Here is a 25,850-nt window from a genome sequence, read left to right as displayed (position 1 = left end):
AAATATTTAATTTAGGATAAACTGACATAATATACTATACTCTACCTCACTACATATAAATCATTTTAATCGATTTTGGTTTTTTGGACATCTTCTTTTTCTTTTGGTTTCAAATTCCTTAGATATTTGAACTTGAGTTTCGGGTTATAAAGATGTCAAATTTCAATAAGAGTTTTCTTAATCACAATAAATAGCCACTGCTAATGAACTAAAATACTTTAGTATAGAAAAAAAGTATAGGAGTAAAAAACATACAAACAAACTGACTCAAAAACTCTCGAACAGGTTTATTGACAGTGATGTGTCGGTGTCATCAGCTCTAGCTACATATTGTGCTCGGGGCGGGGTCACTACCCGGGGATGCTGCGCAGTGCGAGCCTGCGCCGGCGCACGACGCACGCGCGCCAAACTAACACGTTCCAAATTCAAGTGACTTTCAAAAAGTGTGAAAACAAGGTTAGTATTATTTTTTATTAATAATTATTTTGTCATTTTATTATTCGTGCATTTTTTCATAAATTATTATTTCACGATAACGTTTTTATAAAATTATTTGTGCATTTTTTTTGCTAAAGTTGCAATTTATTACCGTTTATGATTTATGTTAATTTTATGCAAATTCCTATTAAAGCTATTTAGGTGTGTAGTAAATTAATATTAATAGAATTTGTGAATCGACATCTTTTGTATGATTCATCGACTTTTTGTTTACTTTTTCTTTTACGTTATTCGTGTGAATGATACATAACGGTTGTATGAGGAGTGACAGAGATTTTGCTAATCATATTTTTTGCTCACGTTTTGTTTTCTTTGTTATGTTAAAATATGGAGTTTGACAATATAACGGGTTGTTTTAAAGATGGTATATATGTATAATTTAGTTTGTTATTTTTAGTTTTTAGTGATTTTAGGTCAACTACTGAGTAGAATGTCAAAAAACAAATACTTTCATATTATATTTATATGTTGTGTCGCCAAAAATCGTTAAAATTAGCATAACGATGCAGTGAGAAAGCGTAACAAATAAATAAACTCCTTTTCGCATTTCTTAAATTATGTGCGATTAATCGGAAATCTTTATCTAGCTTTGAGTTTTTAATCAATTCTCAATGCTCATTTATTTAATTTAACACATTTTGGGAGAGTCATGCTTCGGCATGAATAGGCCGGCTCGACCGGAGTGATACCACGGCCGAGCTGAATACCGGCGCGGCGTGAGATAACGCTTGTGCTGTGAGAGTGATTCCACACTCATCACTTACCAGAGGCCTAAACCCTCACCCAAATACTTTTTTTTTTGAGGTGTGGAAATGTCTAATGACCTGCCCTTGATGACTTGAAAGATCTTGGGCGAGGTGAGAGGGAGTCTCACACTCTTACTGACTAAAAACCACCCCGTTCCTACTCTTGCTTTTCGAGCCGGAGCCCCGGTAACCCGCTAGGTAGTTCGCAGCTCCTGCAAAGACTTTGTTGTTTCGGGCATCTATGAGCAGTCACCTAAAGACTTGTAACTCCTTTGGTTGCTTGTAGCTCCGGTTGCTTACCATCCGGTAACCAGTCTGTTTGTTTGTTTCTCTATCCCAAAAAACTATTTTCTAAGACTAAAATGTCTGCTGATGTCATAATGGATAAGAAAGTAGTTGTAAATGCAAATACCCAAGTATTGTCCAACTGGACGTAACAATTGGCGACAAACAAATACTTCTATTCTTCGCGCATTCTTTCCAAATTGCTGGACGAATTTTAATGAGACTTTCCCCTTGGTTTATGTCAAGATGTGTGTTATGATTGTTTGAGCATGTACATTTGTGTTCAGATATATTTTACCATACAACAGTTAATGCCAGTAGTCTAAGAGACTCTCCTTAAAACTTCTTCATTTCCTCATCATCATCATCAGCCGAGAGACGTCCACTGTTGAACAAAGGCCTCCCCCTTAGTCCTCCACGTAGAACAACAAGCCGCCACCTGCATCCATTTACAACCTTCATTTGTCCATGATGTCGTGTCGTAGTGGTCCGGTGGTTTATGACACCCGCTTCTTATGCATGAGAGTGCGGATTTGAAACCTACCAACGGCAAGTACCAATGTGACTTTTTCCGAGTTATATGTATGTACTTTCTAAGATTATTTAGACACCACTGACAAATGGTGCAGGGAAACATCGTGAGGAAACCTGTAGATTACACAAATATTGCTCCGTGCGGGAATCGAGCCCGCTGCACGTTGCGTGGCAGTCTGCTGTCCAGCCACCGCGCCAACCATGCAGTCATAGCAATTATAGCTATGACATAATATATCTCTATTTATTATGTCACGAACATACAATAACACACGCGACGTAAAAGTTTGCTAGTAAATTCTCATCAGTTATTCTAGACTCCGATAATACTCAGAATTTTAGAAAAGGTTATAACTTTTTTTACTACTAGTAGTTTATTATCGGCCTCATCTAGGTATTTAAGAGATTGACGTGTAAAAAAGTTACATTGTAACCTATTTGCAAAATAAATATCATTTATCATTAGGTACAAAATGGTAGAAGCCATTTCACTAAGCAAGTGGAAAGTTTAGCAAAACTTATAATTAACTTGACATTATTCATGAACACGTACCTACATTACTACGTGTCTCGTTGGACGAATAATTGCTAGTGTGATTGCTGGCCAACGGGTCTCTGGTTCGATTCCCAGGTCGGGCAAGGTATTGCTACACACAAGTATTGAAACACGCACGGTACGCTATTTGCGGTATACTTAATTTAACATATTTTTCATCAATGAAGTCGATTAAAAATAGGTCGTATTGTTACTATATACACCTAAATGAAATCATCATGAAACCCAACGTGTAACTAATTAACAAACAAACTCATAAAAGTACAGAATTAATTGTATTTCGTACATTAACATTACTTGTAGGTACAAAATCAGAATCACTGTGCCAAAAATAAAACCATAAAACATAAATATAACTTCGCTTATTAAACCCAAACATCATAACATTTTACAACGCACGTTTTATTTAATCAAAGCTGCTTGTTAAATTAAAACAATTTCGCCTAACAAAACCCTTAAAAGCTTCATTAAAAGCAAAATTAAATACATTTCATGCCGACATCGACAATGCTCTCGCAAAACAAAATTATCAGTTGTGGCGTAAAATTAATTAATAATTCGACGTGATTCTACCGAAAGGCAGAATAACGAAACGTAATAAAAACAAATCTTTATCTGAAAATAGATTAAAGAATGTTTATTTCGACAATGTTATGTTAGACGATTTGAAGTTATGTAGATTTTGATGCTTTTAGTATTGGGAAAGCATACTTTATTTACAACTTAAAAAAAACCTAAAAAAGGAATAAAAACTAACTTAAAACTAAAAAAAAATACAAAAAAAAACAAAATCAAATCAATATGGAATTCTTAATTTCAAATTGCGCGCCATTTTATTTAGATACAGGGAAAAGGTATTCTCAAAATGGCCGCTTGTAATAATTAGAGGGTCGTTCGTTAATTGGGCTGCAACTGCGTCATTACTGGTTTAAAAAATAAGCCATAAGACTGTCAACGACCCATAATTTGTTTTGAAAATTTTGCAAAGGGACAAGGGTTATTTGGCTTTTACTCCGAAAAGGAGAAAGGATTTATTTATTGGTGTTTAAAAACTGGATTTGTTGTGGTCAGAAATTTTATGATGTAGGTATTGTATTGAGTTGTGATGTGGTTTATGATCAATACATTAAATATTTAAAGACGTAGGGTATTAGGGCATTAACATCAGCCTTGCTACAGATAAACAACATTCATAAAGGTAGGTACTAAAATTGACTAGGTATTATAAACCTAGTTCTTTTTCTACTAAACCATTATATTAGGGCGTTAGGGTAGATGACTGATTTTTATTTTACGGAAGCAAATACTTTCGAAGATAAATATATCGATTTGAATTAATATCACATGACATCATTTCTATGTACATTTTATACCTACGTAGAATTGACGCATTTGCTTCCACTTTTAAACTTTGATTCGGTTTATCTAAGCATTGTTCTTCTTATATGACAAAATAAAAAAAATACGTGTCTAATATTTGTTCATTAAGTAACGGATTCACTTAATATAATAGACTTTTAATTTTTGTACTCCGTCATCATCCCTATTATACTCGTACTAATGAACAACAACACAATGATGGGTTAATTACCTCAACAAACCATGGTTGTTACATCACTTGATGTAACGAGGCCACGTTTTTCTTAAACTTTCTTCTGAAGCGGGAGGATATTTTTATGGAATAAGCCGGTAAACGAGCAGACGAATCACCTGATGGCAATCAATCGCCACCGCCCATGGACATTTGAAACACCAGAGGCGTTACAAGTGCGGTGCCGGCATTTTGGGACTTAGGAATTTAAGGGTTGTTGGGGAATCAGGGATTGGGAGGATTGGGAACCGATAACCTCACTCATATAACGAACCACAACACAAGCGTTGTTCCATGTCGGTTTAGGACGACCCCTGAATTTTCATTAAAAAATAGACATTAAGCAGAGTAGAATTATTTATTTTAATTAATTACCATGACCGAAAATAAAACTAAATCAGATCTCACATTTTAGATTCAGTGCTTAAAATTAAATGTTTTTTATTGGCGCAACAAAATTGTTTAACATTAATTATTTAATTCGACCATGTTAAAAACTTTAAAGTAGCACTCATAAAATTAATGATAGTCAGTTTGTTTATACTTACATACATAAGTGTCGATTAAGCTTTTACGATTCATGTTAAAAATATTTATTTAATGATTAACTGTAAAACTTTGTAATCGCTTACACTACGGCTATTTAAATTTGATATCAAACAAAATAGTAAAAGATTACGCGAATGCTTTGAAAGAGCTGCTAGTAATAAACATTTTACTACTAGTGATAACATAACTTTACACAAAACATTTGTCCAACGCAATCTGTCTTAGAAACAAGGATTTATTCCCAAGAAAATCCTTATTTCCATAAAACGTTATCGAAAGCTGTACATCTATATTATCTATACAATGCCATAGACAAGGACTGGCCCACATCGCCAGAACCGGATCTTTCTAACGGTCGGCACAGGAATCGCTAGATACAGCCTTGTTGATACACAAACTCGTTTAAGAAATGACCCAGAATACGTTAGTCGATACGGAATTGCATTTTGCTGATTTGAATCGATATCAGGACATTCCTGTGTTTATTTATCTGTGCTTTAATTATGGAGGCGCTATAATATTGTCGTGTTGGTAGAAATTTCTAGAAACTTAGCGTTTTACTGGGACTGGGAGGTTTCTTGTTGTGGTTTGCTGTGCTTGTTTGTTTATACATATAATATATGTATATAGTTTTCGTTGAACTGAATTTCTCTACGAAAACAAACTTTTTCTTCCATACGATTTCTTCATTAAAGGGCTGTTAACGACCCATTCTACTACCATACGTCAATAACTAGTATAATTTGCTGCACAATATCCAATAATCACAAAATCTTGTGATCAAAAACGTTATATAATACATGCCTATATGGGTTAATGAAGTAACGCCGTAAATATCAATTTTTATCGAATTTTGGTACAGAAATCGAATACTTATAAGGTGTTATTATTAAGATGGATTATTCTATTATGTTCCCTATAGGTAGACCAAGAAATCTTTATGTATGTATTAATCTATAATATAAAAATAAGTCGGGTTTTCCTTCCTGACGCTATAACTTCAGAACGCACGAACCGATTTCCACGGTTTTACATTCGTTGGAAAGGTCTCGGGCTCCGTGAGGTTTATAGGAAAGATAATTTAGGAAAAAATTCAAGAGAAAAGCAGGAAAACAGTGAAAATCATTGATGGCGAAACGGAGTTCGCCGGATTTGCTAGTTAGGTATAAAATTCAATTAAGAATTAATTGTTACCTAGAAATTTTGCACCGTACGTAATAAAAAATATTTATTATTTATTTATCATCAAACTTACATCTACCATTACAGATTTAACCTAATACGATAGAATAGCTACATTAAAGAAAACATATAACCTAAATAATAAAATCCTTAAACATTTTGTATTTTGTTTGTATGTTACAAACAATACTAACTAATAACAATATCCATAAAATAAACTACAATACAGAATATAGTCCTAGGCATAAAGCACTCGAAATTACAGCCTCCGTAAAACAAAACAGTCAAATAAAAGACATAATTACGCAACAGATAAAACATAACAGAGGTATAATAAACATCACCAAACTCCAAGGTACTTTACTCTTTAGATAAACATTTTAACTGGCTTCGAATAAAGGGCCACACAACAGACAGACAGACGAAATACACGTGTCACATAATTATATATGTACAGTTATACATACCTTATCAAAGGAGGTAATTAACAAGGCTCCCTGGGTAATCATAATGTAGGTGTACTCTACAAACTGAGGTAAATTGTGTAGAAAATTTACTTGGGATGAATTGAAAACAAAGTTCAGTCGACAGAAAAACTGGGTACAGGAAAATGATGAGAATTTTCTTTCAGCTCTTCTTAAGCTTAATAAAGTGTAGGAGTGCCATGCTTCGGCACTAATGGGCCGACTCGACTGGACCATAGACGAGCAGAAAACCGACGTGAAACAACGCTTGTGTTGTGTTTCGTAGATTACCGGAGACCCAATTTCCCTCTCCAAAATGTTCACGATCCCCGATTCCCAAACAACCCTTAAAATCCCTAACCCGGAAAAGGTCTAGACGGAGGATTCTCCTTTACTCAGTGTTCTTTAAACCTACAACTTTAAAATTGTTTTATAACTATGCATATAATAGCTACTATCAGCGGCTTTGCCCTATGTGTTATACCGTACCATAATCTACTCCAGTTCCAAACATCCCGATTCCTACACCAATTTTTACGTTAATTAGTACATAACATACACCATAAACTCACAAACTTTTCCATCTATAATATTAGTAAGATTTGTAACACTGAAAATGTTTAACAAACTCAATAAAACCCTCCTTTCTCAGCAAAACTGAGTCAACGAGACTCTCGCTGGGATGTTGTCAGATTTTAACATCTTTCTTTACGAGTGCTAAAGTTTACGAGCTCCAGTTTACGGCCACACAATGTACACGAACAGGTTAAGTCTGACAACGCGGAGATTAAAGGGGCTAGGCCTAAAGGAACGACGCCTTATTTATTTATTTATGTAGGTTTGTGTTTAGGCCGGCGTGGTAGAAACACGTTAGAATGAGTGAACGACTATCTTATAGGACTAGAAATGAATATGTTTTTTGAACAATGTATTGTTATTTATAGTGGAGTATATATATTGGAGTTTATTTATTTATACCACAAAATCACATAGGACAACTTAAGCATAGTGTGTGGGGTCTTATCGCACAAGGCGATTTCTTATACACAACCTTTGGATGGAGCTGAAATAGGAGTTTGATATGGGTCTTTTGGAGGTTGAGCGTTTTTTAGATGCAATCTTTCACTTTTATCAGTTTTATTTAAATCGGTTTTGACTACAATAAAATAAAATTATTCTTGTAAATTGTCCACAAAAGCAAACATGAAGGATTTTGCGAAATTCCAAAAATCAGTATATAATATCTAACGTATTTTGTTTCAGATTTCACAATGATTACGTTAGCGATTTTTGTGACGCTGTCACTATTTTCCCTGGGTCAGGTGAGTAAAACATTTTACCTTTTTTTTTTGACGGGGGAAACCTTCAAAAGGCGCCTAACTTTTTAGGAAAGAAGCGTTGTGGGATTTTTACCTCACTAAAACCTCCCTGGTGGCCACAATCTGCAACCTACTACTTGTATATTTTTAAGTGATATTTTAGTTTGTACCTTATTGATCTTTAGTTGAGAAATCAAAAGCATAGCCTGTATACATATAAGGTTTACAAACGACTACCGCGACCCAAAAAAGCTACTTCAAAACAATATGTCTTAAACAAAAAAATCTATCTCCCTATATCTATCTTCATCATTGCCACCGATATAGGCATCAAATGAGGCGGCAGAACTGTTGAATAATTCACCGGGATGTCACTTTCATTACGAGTGTGCCTCATCCAGCACGAGTCACCACACGCTCATTGTTTTAACATTTTCACTTTTACTTGTACTCAACACATTTATTTTTATGACACATTTATTTTTTGTTTAAGAGATATTGTTCATTTGTTTTTTGTTAATTTGTATGACTTCGATGGCATTAAACAACAATAATATCTTACTATCTCGTCATGATATTTAATGTAACTTACTGTTTAGTTACAATAAATGTCATGCATGACTTTTATAATATTTATCGTGCGACATATTAAATTTTTTAACGGTTTACTTAAGCGTGATTTTTAGTTAATTTACATAAAAATACCGATCTGCTTCCTCAAAAGTTTACACAATATGTGTTTGCCTTTTGCAATACTTCGCACCCTCCGTACTACTAATTAGAATTTCGTAATGAAATGTCATGACACACTCAAAGGTACGAATATGTCACTGGTGCATATTTTAAAGGTTACTCCCACATTTCACCAATTACGCAATGAGTCCGACACCTAAGTTACAGGATAGGTCTATTTCCATACGCCAAGCACTAATCTAAGCTGTGTGCTACTACGGAGATTTTTCGAATGTTAATTAACCCAATAATCCTTTGACCAATCCCTTTTTTTAAAGAGGGAAAATCATCATGTGAAATTAGCCCGCCTTAGGTGAAGTGAGAAGAAGTGTCAGATTCTTACTGATTAAAAATCACTCCGTTCCTACTCCTGCTCTGAGCTGGAGCCCTAGTAACCCGTAAGGTTGTAACGATCCCTTGCGTTATAATTAAACAGCATTGCAATTGCATGCATGATGGAGTTTCTTGCTCGTTCTTCTCCATAGGAATCTACACTTTGGAACGAGCAAATAGCTTCACTAGAGGACTGACCGACAGACAGACGTTATTAATATTATTACATTTGCTTTGACGTTCAAAAGTGCCTTCCTGGTCTATTTGAAATAAATGATTTTGATTTGATTTGATTTGATCCACTCAATCACTAATACAATAACAATCATTATGTAGTACAAATTAATTATCAAAAACCAATTTCTCCTCACAGGTGGACTCAGCAAAACAGCAAGTACAGCTATCAGACTCCTACCTCCCAGTCGCGATGCAGATTATATCCCACATCACAGATCAGATGGCCTTCGATGTGAAAGACACCACTCCTCGGCCCACCACCAAACCGACTCCTAGGCCTACCACCAAGCCCACAACGAGGCCTACTCCAAGGCCCACCACTAGGCCCACGACCTCCAGACCGTATGTGACCTACAAGCCTATTAATAGCTGGTGGACTGGGTTTACAACAAAGAGGTTACTTTCGGCTTTGTATATACCCCTATTGCAATTTAACATAGTTTTCAGGCATTGGTTGAATAAATCTCTTGACAGTTACATCTCAATAGAAGTTCTGAATAAAAACGTAGATTAAGCGTGAAATTGTTTTATGGTAGAATATTCGGTCGGTTCTATTTCTGTTCGCACAAATTAATTCAAATTTTGGTGTTACTAGGTCAATGTTTTGTCGTATTTTGTACGTAATTTTATATTCTACATTTTGGCTTTAGAATGTCTTTAACTTTTTAACATACAAACACTTTTCAAGGCAATGTATGTTGTTAGTCTCTCCAAGTCATGTTAAAGAGGTAAACATATTACCATATACCAATCAAGCACTACTCTAAACTTATACTATAACTAACAATAATCAAACTATAACTACAATACTGTTTAGAAATCAAACAAAAAAAAAATTGACAATTTGCCAAAAAACAAAAACAACAACTCTATATATTTCCGCAACTCCTTGTATTACGGTGTTTTTTTTTTATTCACAACACGTATGGCACAGGTAACGGTTTGATCAGGTCTCTGCCAAGTGGACCGTGACGTCATCACTCTTCAAACAACTAAACCAGCTCGCTCATTGAAAATTAACATAAAATATATATGTCTTTACTATTCTAGCATTTTTGTACTGAGAGAGAAAGTAAGTTTGTAAAAGTCTTTATTTTGTAGGTAGTAAGGTTCATTTAAATTATATTAACATACTGTTAAGTTTTTGTAAATATTTTAGCGCTAATGGTTTGGTTTACGATTTCTGTAAATATCAATCTATACATAATATTTAAGAACAAGTTTATTTGCATTAAGTTACTACATACACATACTCACACACTCACACGAGCACACAAACACGTACTAAGCCACGCACACAAACAGACAGATTTACTTACATACTACTAATTTACACATTGTATTTAAGTATACTCAGGATCTATTCCTGAACTAAACAAAAAAAATCAAGCTCTTCAAGCTACTTATGAACATCATTCACAAAACAATCAAAGCCGTTCCAACACCACTAACCACCAAAAAATAATTTTCCAGGACAGAAATGACGACACCATTCCACAGACCAGGTCTCTACGCCCCACCGTCCCCACCAAAACCCTACAGCTACAGCAGATACTCCTGGCACCCACAGCAGCACCGCTTCGTCCTCCTACCAGTGGAACAACACACCCAGTACACCATCCTCCAACCCCAAGAGAAGAGGACAGAAGAACCTCTTCTGGCTATCCACCAGGACCAGATAAAGCCCCTAGTGGAACCAAGTCCAGAGTCAGCCCCATATCTTCCACCGCACTATGACGTTAAAGTCTCCAGCCGTTCGGATGGCTACTTAATCGATGATATCAGTGAGGAAAGCCTGCAGTACTTGTCTGATGATGTAAGGGAGATGATAAAGATGGCTAAAGACCCTCATGATGATAAGGTGGTGGATGTGTGGGATGGAGTGAGGCAGGGCAACCAGCCTGTGACTACGAAGGCCAAGCTGTCTTCTTCGAATCTGAGGCTGTTGCTGTTGTACGATCTGCTGAGCAGGGATGCCAAGAGGCAGAGACTGTCGGATTATAGCGTGAGTATAGTTTCGTTGTTTGTTTATTTCACGTTTGTATGTTATGAATATCCTTTAATAAGAGATGACGAAAGATAACTCGTAGTTGCTGTAAATAATTTTGATATGGCTATCAATGGAAATGAAATATGTGGCATAATGTGAGACACCATACATGGTCTAATTGGAACTCTCCCGTAAAACTACATTTGTTTTCATAATTTTAATCATTTTAGTTTTCGTGTTATTCATGCAACATCAGCCTTAAGCAGTTGATTACAACTATTATTATTACATACAACAAACATTTTTATCCTTGATTGTTTGAAAAATAAAACTCGTTTATTACCATCGCTTGTGTGCAGCATTTGGTTATTATCTTAAAATCTAATTGAATTATTTATAAAACATTTCCAAAAACTTCTTCAATAGGTTATACTTTTAAAGTAACTAAAAAAATCCACCAGAGATATTGTTCTTCAACCTGTATCTTAATGCCAATTTTAACAATTTCTCTCATTTAACGTAATCCTACTCCGACCTTAAGTCGCTCGTCAAAACATCCGCGTCTTGCGTCTGACAGGCACGTCTTACCCAACCGACGTCTGAGACAGTAGTGACACTCCCAACGAGGGTTTCTGTAATTGAGGGTAGTATTACATTTCGTTGCAATGTCAATGTCTTTATCACCAGGAAATATCATCTGTTCTATTTTTACCTCTATTTTCCTTATTATAAAGTTGAATTTGGATTGAGGGGGTATTGGAAATATCGTAAAATATTTGACCTCTATTCAAGTCTATACTTTCAAGGAAAGATAATAAAATTCATTTTCTCAAAATGGTTCTTCTCAAATCTTCACCTTGGTGAAACAATGAAACGGTTCATGTAATAAACTTGAAGTGCTAAAGTTTGTTTGTTTAGTTACCTAGTAAAATCTTTGACGTTAAACTTGAAACCTTTTTACATTTTATAGCTGAATGAATAAGGGGAGATTTAGATATTTCAGCGTTATGATATAACAGAGCAATAGAGAGATCCAAAATCTTTAGATTAAAGTTGATTTTTGACATTAACTGTGTGGAGTTTCTGCGATAAATCTGAAACAGTTCAATACTTTTTTTGAGGTAATTAAATCATCCAATATCTTCTCCCTCCTTGGTCGAGGCGAGAGGGAGTGTCAGTCTCTTACTGACTTAAAACCATCCCGTGGTTGGCCTGATGACTATATGAGCCGCGCGCGGTATGCGACGCGCCGTACGCACGGGTCTGGATCTGGTCGAAAAGATCGATCTGAGAATTGACTTGACGTGACTTGTATTAAGATCGGTTTCTTTTAATTTTGGCTTTGAAACAAGCTTTATCAGGATGAAATATAGTAGGTACGCTAATTAACTATAACTATGAGTTAACTGTCATAAAAGTATGATTAATTGCATATTTTTAAATAACTTTTGTGATAAAAAATATTATAATTAGTTCTAACAAGAGATTTAAAAGAAATACGAGCAATGTGAAACAAAAGCGAATGACTTCGCTAACTAATGCTATTTTTCAATTTTTTTCAAGTAGTTCTTTGTTTTTAATTTTTCTTTTTAATTCAAACTTTGACAACAACTAAATTAAGCTGATTAAAATCAGCTACTTTTTCAGTGTTGCATAAATTCTGTGGATACTTAAATATGAATAATGTCCGTTGGTCTGTCTGTCTATATATTTGCAATTATTGTGTGGAGTTCTCTCCTTCTCGGGTTTGAAAAACGGTGCTCATTGCCCCCTAGTAATTATTAATATATACGTAAAATAATAATTATATATTATTATTAAAAAATATATTTCTTTTTTTAATAGAATACGTCCAGAAAAATATGAAATGTTCATTTAATGATAAAACATAATTTTCAAATCAAAAGAACTTCCATTCAAGCTAAAATTTATCCAAAACCAAAGTTTAGCTCTGACCTAGGATCTATAATGTCTATACTAATGTATAAAGTTAAAGAGTTTGTTTGTTTGTACCGAGCAGTGAGTGAAAAACTATATAAACACGAAGGTAATTCCCGTCTGTCTCTTCTCTATGTCAAAACCACTGTACCGATTTCAATAATTCTTTTTGGGTTGGTTAGTCAATTTATCGAGAAAGCTATATAATAAGCTCTAAAACATCACAGTACTAATCAAAAGGAGCCGAACAGAGCGGCATATTTTACATCTTTGTAGATAATATCCAAAAAGCACAAAGCATTTTTAAGACAAAAACCTAAAATTAGTTTGTTTTTCTAACATTTCGATAATAACAATAAGTCAATAAAACCGCCCACTGTTCATAAAGTATCGAATTAAGTAAACACACCGCGGTCAATGTTCCGACCATTTATTTCTGTTATTTATTGGATCGATCGACGATAATATGCTAATTCTGATACGACCTACTCGCAAATTGAATCAAGTAATACTAGCAAAGTTTTGAGGATTTGCTCGTTGTTCGATCGTTGTTGACATTCCTGATAGTCTGATATTAATTAAGAATTTAACAAACGATGTTAAGAAATAACATAAAGTGTTTAAAATATGTGTGATGTATTAGTCTCCAAGTGTGGGAGAGCTATGCTTCGGCACGAATGGCCGACTCGACCGAGTGATACTTACCACGGCCCCACAGAAAACCAACGTGAAACAAAGCTTGCGTTGTGTAAATGAGTTTACCGGAGGTTGAATTACCCACTTCGCAATCCCCGATTCCTCAAAAACCCTGATAAATTGCTAACCCCAAAGGGTTAAAACTATACGCACGATGTATCAAACACCTAGGTGCCCACTGGTCTCCATGGGTGGCGATTGCTTATCAATCAGGTGATCGTGCCCTGATACCACGGGCTCTATACCATAAAACATAAAATAGTTCATCAAAATAAACAAATAAATGATGACAGACAATATGACTTATAACACAATCATTAGGTTATGATTTGATGATGTTATTGACATCTGTCGTTTAAAATGTGGATCTGTGTTAATGATTTCAATATTTAATTGCCAATTAAGTTAGAACTAACCGTTAACATGGGTAAAATTTAATATTAAAAAATATTTGACTGCCTTTTGCCAAACTCTCCGGTCACTGTGTATTTTACTTACTGCGAAATTTCTAATATCCTATATTTCACCTGACCTGGAATTGTGCCCAGTATATGAAATTGACTCACCCCTATTACACGGAACTTTTAACAAGGATGGTGAACTGGGTTTACATTGTACAGTGGCATTACGTGCCGTAAAAATGTGCACCTCGGCTAACCCCTTCGGGGTAAAAAGGCGTGACGATACGACCTTATTTCCAGTTAATTTAATTACAGTAAAATACAATATTGTACAATGTAGAACATAACAGTAGATGTAACAAGTGTACGCAGCTGATTGCGAGACGCAGGCGTTGTGCCGGAAAATATCTCATTTGTAGCAATATTCCTTTATTTTCTTACAGAATGTATGGAATTGCCTGATAAATGTGGGGTGTGTTTCCGTTGATTTGAGTTTTATTCTTGTTTTAATAATATTGCTAGACAACTAAAAAGTTATATTGGTACTTGCCGTTAGTAGGTTTCGAACGCATACCCTCATGCATGTATATGCACAACTTGATTCCCCCTAGTCCTTTCCATCATCGAACCACAAGACAATCGGCGAAGCGCCACCGCTTCATGGTAGATATCCCACCCACTCGCACGAAGCGCTTCGCTTCAAGCTTCCTTGTGCGAACTGCTTTTTTTTTTTTTTTTTTGAGGGGGGAAAATCATCCAATGACTTCTCCCGCCTTGGGCGAGGCGAGAGGGAGTGTCAGACTCTTACTGACTAAAAACCACCCCGTTCCTTCTCCTGCTTTTCGAGCCGGAGCCCCGGTAAACCCGCTAGGTAGTCCGCAGCTCCGGATCAGGCATCAGCCCTACTAGGCCCCATCTGTGGTGGTCTGATGGCTCTTTGAGGCGCGCGCGGAACGCGACGCGCCGCACGCACGGGTCTGGTTCTGTTCGGGCGATGAGCTACCCTTGCTCGCCGTCCGCAGGCCCGTGTGCGAACCGCTAGGGAGTGGAATTCTTTGCCGGAGTCTGTGTTTTCTGATGGGTATAACCTGGTCAAAGCCCGAGTGAATACGCTGCTTATGAACATACGTGCTCCATGGTAGGCATCATCACTCACCATCAGCTGAGATTGCGGCCAATCGTCGACCCATCAAATGTAAAAAAAGAAGAAGCGTTAGCCTTCCGGCTATTACGTCTCTATTTTCATTAACTATAATATTAAACATCTATTTCATTTTAAGATTTATTTAACACACTTCTAAACCAAAGCTTTTAAAAGTAAGTTTATCTGAAAAAGTTGGACAGAACCAGGAGGTGAGCAATAACTTGTCTCCGGTCAGTGAGCACGGGCCGGATCCATTGGATAAACTTTTTACTACTATTTCTATATATACTAGAGCCTGTTATATATATTGTAGACCGTAGACAGGTCTTATTTTTTAAGTGAATGGTACTGAAATTGAGTCCGGAACTGATCTAGTTTGTCAATTCTTTTTTTGGGTTTTCGGTAAATTCTTAGTAACAGTACGGGATTTGGAATTGTGTCCGGTATACGGTATTAGAGTAACCTCATTTTATGGGACCCATCACATGAATGATGCCATTTTTGTAACATATTATGTGTATGTTGCCTCTTTCCACACACATTACACTTGTATAAGTCCCATGTAATGGGAAGTAAGCCTATTGCCATATGCTGAACACAATTTCAGACTCTGTGCTACTACTGGGAAATTTTGAAAAACACCCTCTAATACTTTGCTCGACCTGCAGCACATCCTGCCTGACAGTCAACTTGCGACCACTCGACCAACGAGATAGTCTAGATACATAATCTGCAAATTGAAATCAGATTGGCGTAAAAATGACATGGTTCCTAACTAAACTAAACAATATTTATAACAAACTACAAATACGAACCCTAAGCACTTACAAATAGAGTATAAAAACGTAACAGCAATATTATTGATGCCCTAAATTCCTAACAAAAACAGGACAATCTTTTACTTTGCCATAGTCGGTTTATATCTTTACGAGGACTTACATTGTGTTCCCATACATTGACCTCATGGATCTCTTTATATCACCATAAATAACAGGGTTTAGGACTTTTTTGGAGACCCTCTACGGTTTTATTAGAAGGTTCACTGGCTTCATTCTGTCTCATCCTCTTTGTCAGTCGGAAGTCTTTATCAGTTGAGAAAATTCAAAAGATTCACATGCTTCGGCACGAATAGGCCGGTTCGGCCGGAGTGATACCACTACCTCACAGAAAACCGAAGTCAGACAACGATTGTGTTGTGTTTCGTTGCGTAAGTAAGGTTACTGGAGGCCCAATATTCCAATCCCCGATTTTCCAACAACCCTTAAATTCCTAACCCCCAAAAGGCCGGCAACGTACTTGTAACGCTTTTGGTGTTTCGAGTATTCATGGGCGGCGGCGATTGCTTACCATCAGGTGATCTGTCCACTTGTTTACCGGCTTATACGTCGTCACAATATTGCTTTCATCGTTTAAGTAATTTAGGCGACCAAAAGCTCGTTTTTCTTAATAAGTACCATCGTTTCCTCTGTTTGTCATTATGACCAATATTTTATTCCAAAAAATAAGACCCTAACTATAAATTCGTCTCACAATAAAATTCACGATTTTGACAACACTTAAATAAAAGTTTACATTGGTCCTTCTGTCCTTTGTACTACCTAATATTAGGATCTTGATATACAAATAAGTTCTTAAACATATTTACGAAGATTCCACCCTATTATGGTGCTAATAAAGTCGTTTATTGGTTGAATATTACTCTGAAATATGTATGATTTTATGTCGATTTTATAGCGTAATCTCGACCCTTGTTGAGACCAGTTATTCAATTTTTATTTTGGCAAACAGAGACATAAATTTTTAATCGCATCCCGATTTTTTTTATTTTGTTACGATCTTAGTAGGTTTGATAAGTACAGTTTTAATGTCATATACCTACTTAATTAATTACGTAAACACGAGCAGTAAGTTTTATCATATAGACTAGCAACTTCCGCGCGTGCACCCGCTCTGCTCGGTTCCTGTTGATCGTAGCGTAATGTTTTATAGCCTATACCTAAGCTTATTTGAAAAATGAACTATCCAACACAAAAAACAAAAAACAATTCGAACCTGTACTTGCGGCGATTTGCGCTATCAAACAATTTTTTCAGCTTTATCTAGGTAATATTAGTTAAGATAGATATTACATCACATCAATAGTCCGTTATTGGACTATGGACTACTCCTCTAGAGGAGTTGGAGGTATGAATGTTACAGAGAATGTTACTGTCCGGTCTCTGATATAATAATGTAGTAGCTTTCAGTCGGCTCTTACGACACATGGCAAATGCAATTATTTTGGTAAAAATCTTTCGATTTTTTAAGGAAGCGCACCTTTAATTTTCTTTACCGATCATTTACTAAGAAATCTTTATTCTTCTTTCCAGGGTTTCTCTCCAGACGTGATGAAGGCTCTAGTGGCGTCATCTAGCGGCGGCGTACGAGAACAGCTGAAGATGGCGCTGTCCAAGATGGTGGAGCGACATGACTGCGGGCACGAGTACGCCAACAACAGGGCCAGGGAGATGGTGGAGGAACTGGGCAAGGATGAGTCGGGCATGTCCACCGAGCTGCGGTATCTGCAACCTTTAATCTATAGCTATTAGGTTTGAAATGGAATGGGGATGGCTGTCTTTGTTGGGTTAGTGTGGTATTGGTATAATGTTTCAATATGGTGCCTGTTTGGGGATACCTAGTAATAAATATGTTGTAAAAAATATCTAATGATTTTGTTATTATATTTTTCGATCTCTTTGAATGAATATTGGTAATACTTAGTTTTCACAAAACCAAGTTTGAACCAACAAAACAATGTAACCAAGAATTGGCTACTTTCCTACTAGTCAAATTCAATACTTTTTTCGAAACGTCAATAACGATATTTTTTATGAAATAACGCGTTATGACGTCATAAGATTTTGACGTCAAATAGCAGACTTATTACTAGAAATTTAGCTAGAAAAATACTAAAATTAAGTAGTTCATCAAATTTATGAATGAGAGTGTGATTATTTTTTAATATTTTATTGTATTGAAAGTTGTAATAATTTATTTTTGACCAAGGATAGTACCCAATTGTATTGTAAACCTACACTTTACGAGCAAGTAGCTTAACTAGAGGACTGACCAATTTAAATTATACACGAATTTAAAGAAATGCTATCATCAAAAGCTTACATAATTTAATCGATACCACTTCAATAACTCTAGTTAGGTGCTTATTAAATTGTATCCATGCTAGACTAATTACCCCACTAACTAGACAAGGACAGGCATTCCCATGACACAATGATGACGTCACTAAGTTTGGACATTTAAACAAAACGAAGTCAGGAATGAGCTGAATGAAAGAAACCTCAGAACAGAACGGTGCATTTATATTTATAATTATAATAAAGTATTTATCGTAGATGTAACTATTGTATACTGTGACAGTACTATTCATAAAGCATTAGAAATTTATTTTTGCTGTAGAAATTATCCAGAATAGTATAAGAACCCTAATTGGCTTGCTAACTTCATACAGCCAGGATTGCTATCAGGGGAGTACCTAATGCGATTGTATAGAAACCGTGTTTAAAAAGAAAACAACGGTGCCTCAAGATTTTCTCCAGTGTCGTGAGTTTATCGTACAAGTTCACATACACATGGAAAAGGGGTGATACCTGTAGTCTATCATAACATTATTGCTTGACTGCACGGTCGCCGTGCAACGTGTAGCGGGTTCGATTCCCGCACGGAGCAACTCTTTGTTTGCTCTACAGATTGTTCTTTCTGGTCTGGGTGTGATGTGTATGTCAAATTGTATGTTTGTTGTAATTGCACCCACGACACAGAAGAAAAACCTAGTGTGAGGTAACGTCTAAAAAAGATTATTAAAGGAAAAGTGTTAAACTATTCTACAGCTGAAATAGAATTATTAATGATTTATGAATACTGCTATTATTTTACTGTACGTGATAAAAATAATTAAGATATCAACGAATTTATACGTAGTGTATACTAACTCATCTTAGTTTTAAGAGAGCATTTAATAAAAATATCTTATTAATTAGTACCTAAAGGTTATTAAATCAAATCTTTTTTTACTGAAATACATTTATGAATTCTACTAAATACTCAGAACTAATTAGTAAGAGAAATACTCAACGCTATAAAACTTGAAAATGGTATTTAATACTTGAATAAATACAGTACAATATTAATATTTATTTATATGGAGCAACAATAAAAATGACAATATTATAAGTACATACTACTTATTACCAAATAAAAATATGATTTTATTTAAATGTAGTTTTATTAACATGTTCAGTTTACCCACGAACATAAACTAAATGTGCTTTTCCACCGGAGATGTGCTATGTAGCTATGCTACAAAAACGTAATAGCTAAGTTCCAAAACTATGTGACCGTGTCCACTGATACTAAGCAAGCTACCAATAGCACGCATCCATAACACGCATGTATAGAACGCATCTTCATATATAAAAAAAAAAAACATGAGTTACCTGAGTCCATTTCCACCAGTGCTAAACTATACAGTCTACCAATGAATATGATTGGCGGAAGCCAACGTATCCACAGTAACGTAACATAATATCTCTGGTGGAAAAGCACCTTACCTGACTAATGACATGACTAATAATATTTTTTCTCAGGAATAAGCTGCCTGGTTGACCTGATTAGATTTTGATAAGTAAAAATTTTAAAAAAAATACGAAAAAATGGGCCAATAATCAAAGGAAAACTAAGTTCTGTAACATCTCCACTAACATCCCAACCAACAAAAGTTTGTTTTATAGAAGGCCATAGAACGTTTTGTAAAAACCAAACGGTGGTCAAATAAAAGGCCAAAGAAGGTGCATCTACAAAGAAAGTGGCGCAATTATATCTCCATTCAGTGTTAAAGTAGAACTATAAGGGTATCAGGCATGACAATTTTGGCCCGTTGCAGTTGATGTTACAGTAACGCAATCTCTATTTGGTGATATATAAGCCACCGCAGCACTACTAAAGTGTTTTTGGGTACTGTAAAAGAGTTCATGATTCCATTACATCACTAAAATTCATCATTCATTCATTTTACATTCGTTCACGTCGTTGCTGTGTCTCAGTGTTTTAGAAGAGAAATAAAAAAATAAGAAAAGTGACGTATCGTGGTATCGTGATGAGCAAGATATTATTTTGTACTTAATCGAATTATTCGTCTCTTACGAGGAAAATGTTGTGCGACTGTAATTTTACTGATAAACTATGTATGGATTTACGACATATTTGAATGCCCCCTTCGAATTAATGAGCTTTTACTAAAATAATTTCTTATTTTAAGTTATAAACATAGTTCCAGCTTCCTTAACTCTACTATAGTACTCATTATGATAGATTAAATCCACCATTACATGAAATTAGGGTTCCTTTTGAGCTTGTTTGTTATTTTTGTTTTATTTTTTGTCTTTATTCCATAAATATGATGAATACTTTTTTAAACTTTACAATATTACAATGGGTCTTAGTTTTGGTATTTCATGAACGTTGCACAAAATTGGCAATAACTGTAATTTTGAACTTTTAAAAGCAGGCAGTCCATCTATGTATATATTGAGTGAATTTAAAGATATACTTTTATTAATCATTTCTAGATAGCATTTCAGTGTTTTTGTCAAGCCGTTGTGCCAGTACCATCCACTTCCCACGGGATGAGTAGTGACAGATTTTTCTGTATTAAAAAGCGTTCGTGGATCTGCACGCAATGTATTTGGTATTCGATCGTTTATTAGTACTATCAAACTTTTTATTGCTTCGTGTGAAATATTATAATTAATAGCCCAATGCTTCAAACCATGTCGTAGTTGTTGGTTTTTTTCTTCAGTTGAATCAATCAAACAATCTGAAAATCTGTCACACCTGGAATCGGTGTCCACGAATGAATTATTCTCCATTTCATCACTGACGTGAACTGTATTTTGTACGGAACCATTTTCTATAATTGGGTCTTCAACAAATTTGAGTGCTTCTTGTTGTTTCCTCATATTGTCTTTTCACTTCTCGTCTATAAGTCCCACTGCGTTTGTATCGTTGCCAAGCTTCTAAATCCATTTCTCTTATAATTTATAAAAATATTGTCGCATTAATTACACTGTATCAAAATGTCAATATTGTTGTAGAAGAGCGATAGAAGTGCTTTTACAAAACGGAATTATCATTTAAAAGCATTGCTAGCCTACCTTTATACACAATAATAATGTTTTAAAACACATAAGATCTCCGTTATAGTACTGTTGTGTAATAGAGGAACTATAATAGTTATAAAAAAACAATCTTCTTCCAAAAAGTGTATTTGTGATATAAGTTTATCACTACAGCTATAATGGGCATTAACAACCCTTTATAAGACAATTAAGCTATATAAATATAATTTGAAACTCAGCTGTATCACCAAATCACTCCGATGTAGACTTTGTGTGGCCACTATATTACTGTGTACTGTAACGATGATCTTAAAAGCCTCAATATCGCAATATCGTCCTATTCCTGAGTTGTCATCTCTACTTTCACAAACGACACATAAGAGTTCGTTTCGAACCTTTATTGCGCAAATTAGGCGCATTAGGGTGACAGTTAAAACTGTTATGAAGTTCAATCGTTGTATACTAGTCACAATGGAGGTTGCTATAACGCCTGACTATAACAGCTATATAAAGTCGTGAAGTAAACCTTTACATCAACTATTAATAGGTCGTTTTTGCTATATAAACTTATAGAGCCAAACTGTGTTGTCAAACGCTTTTACACAACAATCAGTCACCACCAAAACCTTTATACATCATTTACCCAGCTTTTTTGAGATATAAGGTTTGGTTATAGGGCAAAATTGTTAGTTGGGATAGAACGACCTCCCACAAACCACACCCAACCTAAAACCAAGGAGAATAAATATGAAAATCAATTATCAACACAGATTCAATCTAAACAAAATCAAATATCCCACCTCCCGACAATAATGGAAATGTCAACAATAAAAAAATAAACAAAGCGACGAATATCTGACCCGAAAAATACCAATCAACAAATACGGATCGGATTAGAAAAAAAAAATGATTAAAATGAATCTGGTTTCCATCAAGCCGGGGCCCGGGGGCGGGGGCCTTGATTCGTAAATCCAATTACTGTAAGCCAGTCAATCGAGAGGTTATACGATTAAAACAAATAGGTTTTTTTTCTGTGACCAAGTTATTTGAAAATGGCCTATTATTTAGGAAATCTGGTATGTTTTATGATATAAACCGGAAAACGAGCAGACGGATCACCTGATGGTAAGCTATCGCCGCCGCCCATGGACACCCGCAACAACAGAGGCGTTACAAGTGCGTTACCGGCCTTTTGGATAAAAATATATTCTATCACCCAAGTCGGCCCTCCCCTTCCGTATACCAGATTTCATCAAAATCCGTTCAGTAGTTTCAGCGCGATTGACGGACAAACATCTATACAAACCAACTTTTATTTATAACTAGCAAACCCGGCGAACTCCGTTTCGCCACCAATGTAATTTTTTTTCCTGAATTTTCTGTGCTATAAACCTCACGGAGCCCGAGACCTTTCCAACGAATGCAAAACCGTGGAAATCGGTTCGTACGTTCTGGAGTTATAGCATCAAGAAGGAAAACCCGACTTATTTTTATATTATAGATAATACATTTAAAAATACATATTAGTGTGAAGTGTGCTATTTGGGCAGACTGGGCAGAGTTCTTTAAAAACTTGGAACTTTTAGAACAACTACTAAACCATCTGAGTAGCGGCATCTAGCTATTACAAAAATAATGTTAAAGACTTCAGCTTATAGTGGAATGGTATATTGAAAGGTAGATATATATCTAACGGCTTATGAGATTATAGGGCTAAGTTAAAATTAGGTAGGTACTGTCAAGTTTTTTTACTTGTCTTAGTATTTGCAAATATATTTTATACTAGCTTTTGCCCGCGACTTCGTTCGCGTGGAATAGTGACTTCCGGCAAATTTTTGGTTTTAACCACATAGTTCCCGATCTCGCGGGATCTCTTCAAAAATGAGATGTGGAAGATATTCCAGGGAACTCTTCAAAAATCAACATAATGAGCTCTGCGTTTGAATTTAATAGATGTATACTCACTTAGGGCATTGAAAAAATAGTTTAAAAACGGACTTAAACTAACTTAAAACTAAAGAAAGCTACGAATTACGAATTTATAACAATTAAAAAAGAAACTATATTACAACCTATCCTCTATGCTATAATAACCAAGCTTAAACTAAATAATTTAAAAGAAACGACTTAAATCTAATCTAATTAATTTATAAATTAGACTTACAATTTTATTAAAAAAACTAACTACAGTAACTACTAATAATCGATATCAAACTAAACCTACGTTAAATAGTTTAACCAAAAAACCAGGAAAACCCAACAAATAAACTTATTAATTGACAAATACAACGAAACCAATTTAGAATATACGAAACAGCAGGACCACTACAGACAAATAATCATACGACTGATAATACACTTTTTCTACGATAGTACCGAAGCGCTCGGCCGATACCCAACCAAATGAATGTAACGAAACCATAGCGCGATCTATTTCGATCCCAACGCCATCTATCGAGGATAAAGACAACTTGGATTATTTATTTATACTCCGTTCGGGCATTTTCTTTGTACTAAAAGTTTAATTATATTGATATTATTTTTTTCATACCTTTTTACTATTTATTTACTTTTTTCGATGAATTAAAACAATAACATGAACCGAAGTCGTGTAACGATCGACATAGAATTATCTATACTCCGTTAGAGCATTTTCTTTGTACTAAATGTTTTATTATATTGATATTATTTTTTTCATACCTTTTTACTATTTATTTACTTTTTTTCGATGAATTAAAACAATAACATGAACCGAAGTCGTGTAACGATCGACATAGAATTATTTATAAATAATTTATTTCTTATTTTTATTTTTTGATTTTTGAAATATAAATATATCTATGTCCTTTCTAAGGTTCTAAACTATATCTGTACCAAATTTCAACCAAATCCGTCAAATAGTTGCGGAGATTAATGGTATAAGCATAGAATGTTCGACGTGATTTTTAATTTGACATAACTTTTTTATTTATGAACCGATTGACATGAAACAAACACTAAATGTAAATTTAAGCATCCCACAATATATTCGTGAAAACCGCATCCAACTCGGATCAGCCGTTTCTGAGATTAGCGCGCACAGACGAACAGACAAACAGACAAACAGACAAACAGACAAAAAAAAAGTTAATTACATTTTTGGGTTCGACATCGACATAACAATAACCCCTGCTATTTTTTTTATTTTTATTTTCAATGTACAGACAGCACTTTTCTACGATTTTATTATATGTATAGATTTACTTAGCTATAATACTCACAATAATCCTAAGAATAAATAAATAATAATTCAAAAATATTAATACATAATTCTAAAATATAACAACCAAAATATCATCCAAAATTAATAGTCGGCGTTAAACCTTAACGGTGTCACCTTTAGACTGAGTATCGTCTGATAAATCGTTACATTTAAATTATTTAAACGTAATTAAAAGATCTTATTACTTGGCAAACAATAACTGGGATCTTACATCTGATGCTTCGCTACTTAATTATAAGAATTAATCCTTTCTTAGATAGTCGAATGAAGGGATCAAGGACTTTTAGATTGTTCGCTATGATTCATTTCATATTCCAATTTTCTGTTTAATTATAATGTTTAAAATTAAAATATATTGCAACGCCTGCTGGGCCTACTGTTTTAATTTCTCACGCGTAATTTTGAAAAGTAATATTATTATTATCCTACAATCAAAAGCTCAGGATTTAAAGTTTTTATAATTATAACTCTTAGGTTAAGTAATTAGAACCTTAAAAACTGATCAACCATCTTGAGTTTAATTGGAATAATTGAATAATTGGTGTCTTTCTACATAGAATATATCCAAATGTAACTAGAGGCTTTGGTACGAGTTTGCATCTCGTTTAACGATAACGCGTTCAGCGCTTTGATTGGTTAGTTTATTGAAGCCTGCCAATCACAGCACCAAACGCGGTCTCGTTTCGCTCTCGTTAAACGTAAAGCAAACTCGTACTAACCCCTTACCTTTTTACAAACCACATAAAAATCAAAATTCAAACGAAAAATGTATACAACATAAAATTCCCTGTACCCTTCCAAGCATCGTTATCAAAGTAATATTTACCACACGCAATGTCAATTTATAATATTGTGTAAACGCCTGTGAAAAAGGGCACGGCAACAAGCCGCTCGCCGTGGTGTTTGCTATGTGACATTTGTGGTCTCTGTGTTGTGTACTGACTGGATTGCTCGCTGCATTGGTAATGGACTTCCGTGATTAGATACGGCTGATGAGAATATGTTTGTTACCATCTCTGCTCTTCCCGTGGGTGGTGTAGAGCTGATTATCGGATAAGATAACACGTTTGATAGAAGCCAGCTTAAATTCTGAGCCTCTGGAGCTGCCGCCAACCCGCCTGCCAAGTGTGAAGATTATGCCGAACATCTCTTTACGAGTTGACAAGATTAGAGCAAGTGGGATCAGGTTAATATTATATGGAAAAAATTAAATTGTAGTG

At 35.1% G+C, this 25,850-nt stretch overlaps 1 protein-coding gene across 2 annotated transcripts; it reads left to right on the top strand.

Annotated features, from left to right (window-relative positions):
• The first annotated feature begins 316 nt into the window (after positions 1 to 316).
• Positions 317 to 19,469, top strand: LOC118275157 (uncharacterized). Of its 2 annotated transcripts, none has more exons than XM_035593023.2 (5): positions 317 to 456; positions 7,669 to 7,727; positions 9,163 to 9,422; positions 10,500 to 11,031; positions 17,565 to 17,884. In XM_035593023.2, exons 2-5 carry the CDS (start codon positions 7,677 to 7,679, stop codon positions 17,781 to 17,783), a joined length of 1,062 nt encoding a protein of 353 aa, XP_035448916.1. In that variant the 5' UTR covers positions 317 to 456; positions 7,669 to 7,676; the 3' UTR covers positions 17,784 to 17,884. The 2 variants fall into 2 exon arrangements, with proteins under 2 accessions (XP_035448916.1, XP_035448917.1); XM_035593024.2 differs by having other exon boundaries at positions 318 to 456; positions 9,163 to 9,368; positions 17,565 to 19,469.
• Positions 19,470 to 25,850: the final 6,381 nt, after the last annotated feature.

Source organism: Spodoptera frugiperda, chromosome 11 (assembly GCF_023101765.2).
Source record: "Spodoptera frugiperda isolate SF20-4 chromosome 11, AGI-APGP_CSIRO_Sfru_2.0, whole genome shotgun sequence".
Taxonomy (NCBI): domain Eukaryota; kingdom Metazoa; phylum Arthropoda; class Insecta; order Lepidoptera; family Noctuidae; genus Spodoptera; species Spodoptera frugiperda.
This window is presented reverse-complemented; position numbering and strand designations above follow the sequence as displayed.